This window comes from Helicoverpa zea, chromosome 28 (genome assembly GCF_022581195.2).
Source record: "Helicoverpa zea isolate HzStark_Cry1AcR chromosome 28, ilHelZeax1.1, whole genome shotgun sequence".
In the NCBI taxonomy this organism is placed as follows: domain Eukaryota; kingdom Metazoa; phylum Arthropoda; class Insecta; order Lepidoptera; family Noctuidae; genus Helicoverpa; species Helicoverpa zea.
In genome coordinates this window covers 5936446-5948106 of record NC_061479.1, presented here as the reverse complement: position 1 = coordinate 5948106, position 11661 = coordinate 5936446, and the positions used below count along the sequence as shown (strand labels likewise).

The following is an 11661-nucleotide window of genomic DNA, read 5'->3' as shown; positions in this document are numbered from 1 at the left end:
GGTTTATTTTGATCCATTATGCTTGTAAAAAACTGGTTAGTTACCGAAATAACAACACACCACTGGTAACAAACAAAAAGACAACACACAAACACAAAACTAAGTCACAAAAGTTCACCAAAACACTTAAAACAGCTGAAAATTCTAGGCACACGTGCTAACCAAAGACACTCTGTGGCGAGAATCCGTTTATAAATTTTAATTGGCCATTGTTCTGTTTTATTTTTGTATGATGTTAAAATGCATTCGGCACATGTCGTTGTGACGTCGATTGTAATTTTAATGCAATGCTATTAGCATTAACATTCTTTTTTAAGATACATAATTACAGGTTTGAAACACATCCTTGAAATTGCAATCTTTGAATTGATTAAATTGGTAGATTAACCCATTATTTTCTGATTGCATTAATGAAATTGTATTGCAAATGATTAGGGAGTTAAGATATTGTAAAAGCAAAGATATAATCTAATCATGCCTTCGGTAATCACATTTTTGTGATAATAGTAGAATCCTATGTCAAATTCTGTCAAATTTCAATTTTGACATTGACAATCGGATCACTAAAGTGGTCAACCTTGAAACCGAATATCGATACTTTCAGAATAATGTATCGATTCATTTTTCTTTTCACTAATTTAAAAATACCAACATTACAAAAAGCAAAATATATTTTTATTTTCCTACTGTAAGTTGCCAGTATAAAAATATCATGAAAATGTTTTCGTTGTAAACTTTTATTAGTCCAGAATATAAAAGTAACAATATGTGATATTTCCGTTTTAAATTGCAGCTGTAAAAACAAATAAAAAATCTATGCAATTCGACATTGAAATAATAATTAAATCATACAAACAATTCCATTATCAATGTTGGCAACCCAGTCAATTTCAATGTCACATTCAAATTATTTCGTTTGATTTCCGTCCGTTTATCTTTTGAAATAAAAAGTTGGTCGTTTCTCACACGATTTGCTTTTGATTATAATTAATTCAATTTCTAATAATCATAATGTCTGAAAAAACTCATTCTTCACGTTTGTCGTCGTACAAAAGCGCAGGACATGGAACAACAGTAAGTAAATGCATCGATTTCAAAATTCTTTGTTCGAATATCGAACGATGTTCTTTTTTCGCAGAGCACATTTTACTTTTGAAATATCTTTTAAATATGAATCTTAGTTGCTAGTTATTCTTTTATTTAATCGTTTTACACAGGGTCTTGTTTTAATTAACGTTTGTACCACAGAATATTGAGTTGACAAAGAAAATATTTTAATTTCTTTATCATGCTTACCTACTCCTAACTTTATTTTTTTTTCTTGTAAATTTTATATCAATCATGTAAGTATACATATTCTAAGATTCGTTATTAACAATTTAGGAAATAATCTGTAACATTTTGTATCACATGAAGTCAAAAACAGGTGTTTCACAAAGTCATCAAACCATTTTGAAAATTAAATTGGCCAAGACTAAAATCAGCTGTTTTAAAGTACTACATTATTCATTCATTATTATATCAGAAGTAGGTAAGCTTAAATCTACCTACTATTTATGGTACAGCAACTTATTAAATAATTGGTATAGACAAACTGTTGTATCTTTAGATTTATTTGATATATTTTGATTTCTTTTCCACTTCTAACTACAGACAGACATGTGTTGCTGGGGAGTTTGTTGCCGCACTTCTTCTTCCCAGCAAAAACACATAGGAAGTGGTGAAGGGCGGGCGTTTTGGAGGCTATCTTTTGTAAATTACTGACGTTCAAAAAGTGCTGTCTTGCAGCCAAGTTTGAATAAATGATTTTTTATTTTGATTGATATAAATATATACCAGAAGTTTTAAAAACCCGTAAATTTTCTACAGGATCTCCGTCGCAAACGTGCAGAGCTCAGTGTGGCTCTCCGCAAGCAGGCTCGCGATGAACAGATCCTCAAGAGAAGGGCGATGTCCCCGGAGGCCGGGGAGGGCCAGGATAATGAGAAAGTCTTCACTCCTGCAGAGATTGTGCAAGGTGAGTTGTAGAGCTACTGAACATGTACTGAGGGACTACTTTGTAAGTACTACTTTGGGAAAAAGTTCCTAGTATTGATAAATTACCTCTATATTTATTTTGTAAATGTAAATAGCTTGAAATCAACTTATTTTTTACACATGAAATTGTCATTGCAAGTTAGATGAAGTCATTATTACCTATCACACTAAGTAGAGAAGAAACTGTTTCTTCGTCGTCCCTGGTTTTTTTTACATAGGACTTAAAAATACTTCCATTACTGCATTTCATACAGCAATTTGTATTAATCACATTTCAATCCATAATCCCTCTATCCTTAACTTTTATCTTTTATTCTGAATTTGTTTTTCTATTTAGAAGATATCTCATAAGTTCAGTGTGCCCTGGCAAGGGCCTCCTCATTGAGACAAACAATAATATATTATTCCCAATAATGTATAACATGACCATTATTTCAATTTTACTTTTGTTTTTTTATTGTACACTAGCGACCCGCTCCGGTTTCGCACAGGATAACAGTATTTCCCCACTTTTTAATGGATGTCATTATACATGTAAACGTTCCTCTTTAATCACTCTATCTATTGAAAAAAAACATCAAAATCCGTTGTGTAGTTTCGAAGATTTAAGAGTACAAAGGGATATAGGGACAGAAAAAGTGACTTTGTTTTATACTATGTAGTGATTTCTCTCCACCACTTCATTCCCACAGGTCTTCGTGCCCCAGACCTGCCAACGCTCACAGCATCAGCTCGGGCAGCTCGCCGCATGCTCTCCAAGGAGCAGAACCCTCCCATCACACCGATGGTCAGCGCTGGAGTCATCAAGCCTTTGGTGGATGCCTTGGATCGGGATGATTGGTAAGTGCCTACTTATTTAATGATTATGATGGTTAATTTACAGTCAATAATCAACAAAATGTAGGGTAGCTGTTTGTAACTAAAACATCAAGGGGGGGCGGTTGGTCTGCGGATGACGGTAAATGATAGATGGGGGGGGGGGTATTCTTATTCTTCCAGAACAACTAGTAACTCCGTGGGAGTTATCCAAAAAAAAGTAAAAATTAGGGAATAATAATATTAATTATATGAATAGGTATCATATTATATCAATGATTATTGCCAAAGTAAAAATAATAAAAGGTGATTCTATAGCCAAGTGTTTTAATCATATAATACCCTATTTTTCTCAAATCTGCATTGTTTTAATTTTGTCAAACTGGTCAATTTTGGGAGAAGGGGGGGTGTCATTAAGAAATGACGATAGGATGATTGTAGGGGGTGGTCCAAAATCTGAAAAATGTCGTGCCATAGGTAACTGGCATGAGGATGTCAGATAGGCAATCACTCCATGTGCCCCACTGGTACTCAGCTGCACCCTATTAGAATTAATTAATTTAAAGGGTAGTTTCACAGCATCATCACCTGGGCCTTTACCCGACTATGTTGGGGATGCAGCTGAGTACCAGTGTGCCACAAGGAGCGACTGTCTCTAAATAATATATAATTGTTTGCAGCCCTGATCTTCAGTTTGAAGCAGCCTGGGCGATCACCAACATTGCTTCCGGCACCCATGAACACACCATGGCTGTTGTTGATGTAAGTTTATATATTTTTTAATTATTAATGTGTTTTTTTAGTTGTTCCCTACAGATTCGGCCATTCCAAGGGGAAAATTCTTCACATATGCTGACAAAATCTTCACATATGCTGATAAAATCTAGCATATGTTACTATGAGATTATGTACTGGGTTCAATAGTTTCTGATAAAATTCCCCTTAAAAAAAATCTAAGATTTGTGTACTAAGTAAGTCTAATTCCAAAATAGTTGCAAACTTACTAATCTCGTGGTTGAACAGCAAAAAATAACAAGTTAGTTGCGTAGGGACGCTCAAGGCCTGGGTGCAGGGCCGTCTCAATTGCTACTCTTGGTTAATCGTGTACTTAATCTTACTTATTAACTTCGATAGGGCGGAGCCATACCCAAACTAGTCGCTCTCCTAGCCCAAGGCGGCATAGTAGGCGAACAATGTGCCTGGGCTCTCGGCAACATCGCTGGCGACGGACCACAAACCCGGGACGCCGTGCTGTCCCAAGGAGCCCTAGCTGTCTTACTGCCTCTGATGACCAGTACCACCACCTCCACCCAGCTGAGAACAGCCGTGTGGACTTACAGCAACTTTTGCAGGTGAGAGAGATGATATAGGGCTCCGGAGCTGTCTCAGAGAGCCTTAGCTGTCTTACTGCCTCTGATGACCAGTTCCACGACTTCCACCCAGCTGCGAACAGCCGTGTGGATTTACAGCAACTTCTGCAGGTGAGAGAGATGATATAGGGCTCTGGAGCTGTCTCAGGGAGCCCTAGCTGCCTCTGATGACCAGTTCCACCCAGCTGAGGGACTTACAGCAACTTCTGCAGGTGAGAGAGATGATATAGGGATCCAGACCTGTCTCTAGGAGCCCTAGCTGTGCTACTGCCTCTGATGACCAGCCTCCAGTCAGTGTGGACTCACAGCAACTTCTGCAGGTGAGAAACAACCACTGCCTCGGTGGTCTATTGGTTTCACAGTACACGATGTCTCGCCCAACCCCTGGGTCGGGCTGTCGCTATGTGGGTTATAGAAACTTTCACAAAGCAGCACAGGGTCTGGAAGTTAGTGATTGATGATGACTCTCTCCGGTGGTGTGTGTCGGGTTGTCGTCCCATCGCGCTATGAGAGTGAAGGAATAGTGAGTGCACCTGTGTCCAAGCAAATGTGCGTGCAATATAATATGTCCTGCGCAGTTGGCTGATCTTCCTACCTGACAATCAGCTAGGACGCCATTATTTAATAACATATACAACGTTATTTTTTGTTTGTGCGAAACCTGAATATAGTTTGTTCAGAATCAGTAACTGAATCGATTCCAATAGTTTTTACACCATGTTATATTTTTTCCCCAAATTATCTAAAAAACTTTGAATGTTGGACACCACAAATAGGTATTTATTCTCGCACAACGGCGGTCACGGCGAGTTCATAGCGGGCGCGAGCACACAGTGCTATCGCGTTGCGCGGCATGTGTGCGTTTTGTGGTGATTATGTATTTTTACGGACAGTCCCGTAACTTAGCAAGCTTATAACTTTGTGATTTTTCATGATACGGTTTTGAAATTTCGTACATAGATTCTTTACATAAAAATACTAGATAGGTGTATCAGGTTTCGCATAAACAAAAAATAACGTTGTATACTTACAATAAATAAATATTTCTTTCAGAAACAAGAACCCATTGGTGAAATTCGACTACGTGGCTCCCGCCTTGCCCTACATAGCCGAGCTTTTGGAGATCGCCGATCAAGATGTTTTGGGTAAGAAAGAATGAAGTTTTTTACTGGGTACTTGTATACACACACTAACAAAAAAACCCCATGTGTATGGAAAATTACTTTTATTAATGCAGTTTGTGAGTTTAGTGTGTTCAAATGAACAATCAAACATATGAACTCTTCCGGCTTTAAAAAAACTTAAACATGTGTTGAACACTTGTCTAAAAAAAGTGTAAATTTGTCTTTCAAATTTCACTAAAGTCGTTGATTACTAGCTTGTGTGCTATGTTTCCCATGGTTTTAACTACTTTCTTTAAAAAAATGATTCCTCTTTATTACATTATGACCTGAACTTAACACCTTTATTTCTCCCACAGCGGATGCATGCTGGGCCCTATCCTACCTAACAGACGGGCCAAACGAACGCATAGAAGCAGTCCAGCTGACTCCCAACCTACTCCCCAGAGTCATTGCATTGCTAGAGCACAAGTCCCCAGCAGTCCGCACCCCAGCACTGAGGTCTATCGGCAACATGCTCACTGGCTCTGATGAACAGGTAATCACCAACTGCCTAGCTATTTCCGAAGTATGTAGATGTCACCGGATGCAGCTGAGTGCATGATAAAGCGGTCTAACTGACCCCAAAACTGTCTTTTTCCAACTACCAGATGAACAGGTAATGAACTATGTAGTAGAAGTTACTAGATGTAGTTGAGTATGCTGTCCAAATGACTTGCCTAGCCTTTTCCCACTATGCTGGGATCAGACTACCAATGTTTCATTCTAAAATGGTAATGTAAGTAAATTATGCTTCGCTGACTTAGGCAAATGGTTAGCAAATTGAGAACCTCCTTCTTTTGGGTAAAAACACATATTTAAAAGTATATGGGCAATCTTCTAGCCAGCTAGAACATTGAAGTAAAATCATCATATTAGCCTATGTAGTCAAATAATAATATAATCGCAGATGAACATGTTAACAGTATTTAATAAAGCAGAATTTTCACAATATGTTAAACAGTACAGTTTATTCTTCACCACTGCTTCCCAGCCATAACACTAGGAAGTGGTGAAAGAGGGGCGTTTTGGGGGTGCTGTCCTTTTGTAAATTTGACGTGAAAAAGTGCTAAAAACTAGCCTAGTTTCAATAAACGTTTTTGACTTTGACTTTGAGTATCTTTCTTCCACAGACAGACCGATGCCTAGACGCCAGCTGCCTCCCCCCCATCATGTCTCTCCTCCGCTGCGGCAAGCCGTCGCTCATGAAGGAGGCCGCCTGGGCCGTCAGCAACATCCTCGCCGGCACCCAGCAGCAGATCCAGCGAGCCATACAGGGAGGAGTGCTGGGGCATTTGCTGCATGTGCTTGCCACTGAGGATATCAAGTGAGTGGACTAGCCGGTTCCCTAAACATATTACAGGTGCATAGAGTAGGAAGCTTAAGGTAGTACCACCAGTCCCACCTATTTTGGGGTCGGCTTCCAGTCGAATCCAAGTATGTAATATGTAATAGAGTACATAGGTAAGGAATACATAAAAGGAGTACAATCCTACTAATATTATAAATGTCAAAGTTTGTGAGAATGTACGGATGTACGTTTGTTATTCTATCACGCAAAAACGGCTGGACCGATTGGGTTGAAATTTGGTATGTAGATAGGTGATAGATACCCTGGATTAACACATTGGCTACTTTTTATCAACACACCACGCGGGAGAAGCCGTGAGCGGAAGCTACTATAAGATATTTTGTAAGCGGATTGCGTAGGTAGTACAAATAACTATGTATATAGGCGAAGTATGTAAGGGAGTACATAAATGGGAAGTATATAAGTGAATACACAAAACAAAAAACATACACAAAGCACATAGATGTAGTACATACCATCTGCACCTTTAATATGACGTTAACTACTCCTTCCACGAGTTTGATTTCAACCCTATTTTTGTTTGTTACTAAAACAATGCTTCAATTGATTAAATAGTTGCTATTATGACATTTACTTTGATTTTTACATGCATTTCTCAAGCCCATTCAAATCTCCACAGATGCCAAAAAGAAGCAGCCTGGGCGATCACCAACCTCTGCTTAGGCGGAACTCCTGAGCAGCTAGACGCCCTCATCACCGCTGGATTCTTGGAGCCCTACTGCTCTTTGTTACATGCTGCAGACCACAGAGCCATTTCTGTTGTGTTGGATGGACTTACTAACTTGTTGCAGGTAAATAACATATGTATATGTAAAATTAGAAATAATTTGTCTGTCACTGCGGCTGTTCTCTTATGAGGAGATCAGCTGCGCTGCGCAGGACATATTATAGTGCAGGCACATTTGCTTGGACACAGGTGCACTCACTATTCCTTCACTCTCATAGCGCGATGCGACGACAAGCCACCACCGGCCGAAAAGTTTACATCCGATGCATGGGTGCATCAATCACCAAATTTCAGGCTCCGGGCTGCTTTATGATATTTTCTAAACCTTCAAGGCGAATCGAACCCGAAACCTCGTGCACAGTAGTCGCGTTATACGACAACTAGACCAATGAAAGCAGTTTATATAATCATCATAATCTGCCTAGCCTTTTCCCAACTATGTTTGGGCTGGCTCCCAGTCTAACTGGATGTGAACAAGAAGCGACTGCCTGTCTGACCTCAACTCAGTTACCCAGGCTTGTTGTCAGACTTTTTGGCTTTTGCCCTTAATGACTACCAAATGACAGCCCTTACCTACAGTTTATCGTACCCTCCAAACACGATGTTTTTATAATCATTTCTTTAATTATTTATCTTTATTTTCTAGGCGGCTGTGAAATATGGTCAAGTAGACCCTCTGTGCATGAGACTTGAAGAGATTGGTGCTTTGGACCAAATCGAAAACTTACAACAGCATGAAAATGAACAGGTATGTTATTCCATTTAAATCTGTACTAATATAGAGGAATCATTTTTCTGTTTGTTTGTACCTTGAAGGCTGGAAAACTATTGAAGTAAATTAGAAAAAATCCTTTACTGTTGGGAAGCCATACTATTTTCGAGTAACTCTGTATTTTGTCTGGGTATGGGCAGAAGTTCCTATGGGGCGTTAAAACTTTATCGTTTCCGTCGTCCCTGGGAAATTATTTCCCGTACCGGGATAGAATATAGATGTTATGGGTATAGCAAAGCTTCTTGAATGTGAAAGAACTTTTCAAATTGGTGCTTTAGTTTTGGAGTCGAGTGGAGTCATTAGGGTGCGAAGAAACAACCAGAGAATGATTCCTCATTATTATATTAATATAGATGACTAGCCGTTTTCCCGCGGTTTCACCCGCGTCCCGTGGGAGCTACTGCCCGCACCGGGATAAAATATAGCCTATGTTACTCGCAGATAATATAGCTTTCTAATGGCGAAAGAGTATTTAAAATCGGTCCAGTAGTTTTTGAGTTTATCCATTACAACCCAACATATAAACAAAGTTTTCCTCTTTGTAATATTAGTATAGATATAGGCTATATTTTAGCCGAGCACGGGATGCTGATGAAACCGCAGGCAAGAACTAGTTAGTAATGATAAATAATACAAATGTTTTCTCTCCACAGATTTACAAGAAAGTCCTGCACATCTTAGACACATATTTCGGCGAGACTGACGACCCGATCGCTCAGCCCGAGCAGACGGAAGCAGAATATCAATTCGGAACCACTGGCAATCAGAATATTAACTTTTAGTTCATAAGCTTATAAATAACTGTAGTTTGTAAGAAAAAACTTTTGTTACTACTCTCTAAATCTATATACCTATATAAAAGAAAGTAGTGTTTTATAACTCAAGAATGGCTGAACGGCTTAAGCTGAAAATTAGAGGGGAGGTAGCCTAGACCCGGGAGGATATAGGATAATTTTTGTCACCATCCGGGACGCGGGCGAAACCGCGTGTAGAAGCTAGTATGATATAATATAAATATACGTGTAACTCCTTCCCGCTCCGATAACATTAACAGCCTTACTTATAAACGTTGCTTAAGCATGTCTTAACTAACATTTAATCACTACTTAAGGCTTTGAGTAGTAATTAGTTAAAATGATGCTTAGAAGATGATTAGAGATTTTTATAAGTAAGGCTGTTAGTCTATATGTTATTCTGAGTTAAAGCTGTATCAAAATCTGTTCAGCATTAGCATGATTAATAAAAAATATCCAAATACCAACTTCCACATATTATTTTATTAATCGCAGCAGTGTTTGTAACACGAAATTCCATTGGTTATTTAAAATGTTCTACGCTCTGCTTCTGTGGAGTCTTGGCCTATTGAGTGCAAATGTATTTAGAGAGTAGTTATCAAACCTTTAGTTATAATAAACTCTCGTTACAGTACAAAAAATAGAAAAAAAATATACAATAAGAAAATCATTTTGTTTTATCCATATTGACAACTTTTAAAAACATCTGTATTTCAGAAATTATTTTTAAGTTTTTCAATTTGTTAAGTTGTGGTAGGATAGAGGAATCCTGTATGTTTATTCCTAATTTAACCAAAATATCAAGCTGGTCTTGATTCTACCTTTAGTGAGATAATAATTTAAATATAAGTTCATGCATAATTTAGTGAAATTCATCATCTTCTTGCCAATATATTTCTGTTCATATCATGTCTTTTTTCCCATACATTGTCATAAATGTCTAGCTGTTTTACATGTTGGGATCAGCTTCCAGTCTAACCGGATGCAGCCGAGTACCAGTATTTTCTTCTCAATACAGTTATCATTCCATATTTTTATCAGTTTAACCAACTTCACGAATAGAAGGAGATTGTCATCCATTTGTCATTTTCTGTTTCATGTTATAAAAAGGCTGAAAAATCATTTAGGGACCAATTTTTAGCTTAACTTCATTATAAAACTGATTTTTGATAACTTTTTAGAAATAATTATTTTTGCTACCTTATATAATGTGGTCTTAAAAAAGTACTAGGTATTAATCACCGTCTAGAACAAAGTTGAAGTTCTAAACCCCGGTACTTTTTAAAACCACGTTCTATTATAAAGTAGAAAGTGCTTTTGATACAAAATAGTGCCTTTTTTTACTTATATTCGAAAATACTTATAAAACTCAATATATGTCAAAATTTTTGAAATGTGTTGATCAATTTTCGAGCTTATCAGAACTGAAATTCTTATAGTTATTGTTGTAAGTTTTTTTTTTTATATTAAACGTGTTATTTTTCGTAATTTTGTAGTTTTAATTCATCTCAAGTCACTAATTTGATATCTACAAGAGTAAACTGCAAACAGCTATAAATAAAATATGTTAACAATCTTTGAGAATGAAAATGGAATAATAAATCATCATCTGCCTAGGCTTTTCCCAACTATGTTGTGGTTGGCTTCCATTCTTACCGGATGCAGCTGAGTACCAGTGTGCCATAAGGAGCGACTGCCTACCACTGGGCCTTACCCGGGCAACACCCATTGCAAGACTGATTGCCAGACTTTCAGGGGCTCGATTCTGCTAAGTCATTAATGTCAAAATAGAATCGAAATAGCAGTTTTAACCTTAGCGGGCATTCTGCTACTAACATAATACCAATCGTATTCCAATGACATTTGATTGATTTGCGATTGGTCCTGCCATTTGGTCTATATGGTAATCTGCTCTACAAAAATATTGCAATTGTAAATAATTTGCAGACAGTATGACTCATTATTGAATCACAGAAATGGATAAAAACGTGGATAAAAACGAAAAAATAGTGGAATGCCACATGCGCTTCAATCGTAATTGAGTCGTGATTGGATCTGTCGCTTAAGTACAATTAGTAGAATCGTGCCCCAGATTTCTGACTACCCTTATTTTAGAACTGAATAAAAATACCATGTTGAGAGTTTCACCAGGAATTTATTACATATTAGTACTTTAACTTAAATCTAGACAAAGTTATGCTAAGTTAATCTAGGCTTTGTTGTGTTCCTTCAGTTTTTCTAGTTGTTGCCTGAAACAGAAAATATGAAACAATTATTACAAAAGAAAAATTGGTATTTAGTTGAAAATCGTTGATAAAAAATATTTTTTTCCCATGAGATTTGTATTAATCGATAATAATTCAATTACAGTAGTTTAATTTTTTCTAACTAACTACAGCCCATACTGGGAGAAAATATGCTCCACCAACATTGTGTTACTCATGAAGAGTGTAGCTTTCCAACAGTGAAATAATTGTTTCAAATTGGATTACTAGATTCAGAGCCACATAAAGTCAGAACACAGTAACACAGAAGGTATACATACCTTCTCAGGTTAAATAAATGTCAAATATATTAATGACTTTAAAGGACAATGGGCGATTCCGGTCCAAA

At 37.4% G+C, this 11661-nt stretch overlaps 1 protein-coding gene across 1 annotated transcript; it reads left to right on the top strand.

The window, feature by feature from the left end:
• The first annotated feature begins 917 nt into the window (after positions 1–917).
• Positions 918–10536, top strand: LOC124643808 (importin subunit alpha-1-like). Its single transcript, XM_047182908.1, has 11 exons — positions 918–1074; positions 1870–2017; positions 2730–2877; positions 3534–3615; positions 3988–4205; positions 5277–5368; positions 5704–5882; positions 6517–6710; positions 7375–7546; positions 8129–8230; positions 8908–10536. The coding sequence occupies exons 1-11, from the start codon at positions 1012–1014 to the stop codon at positions 9034–9036; spliced, it is 1527 nt and encodes a 508-aa protein (XP_047038864.1). The 5' UTR covers positions 918–1011; the 3' UTR covers positions 9037–10536.
• The last annotated feature ends 1125 nt before the right edge of the window (positions 10537–11661 follow it).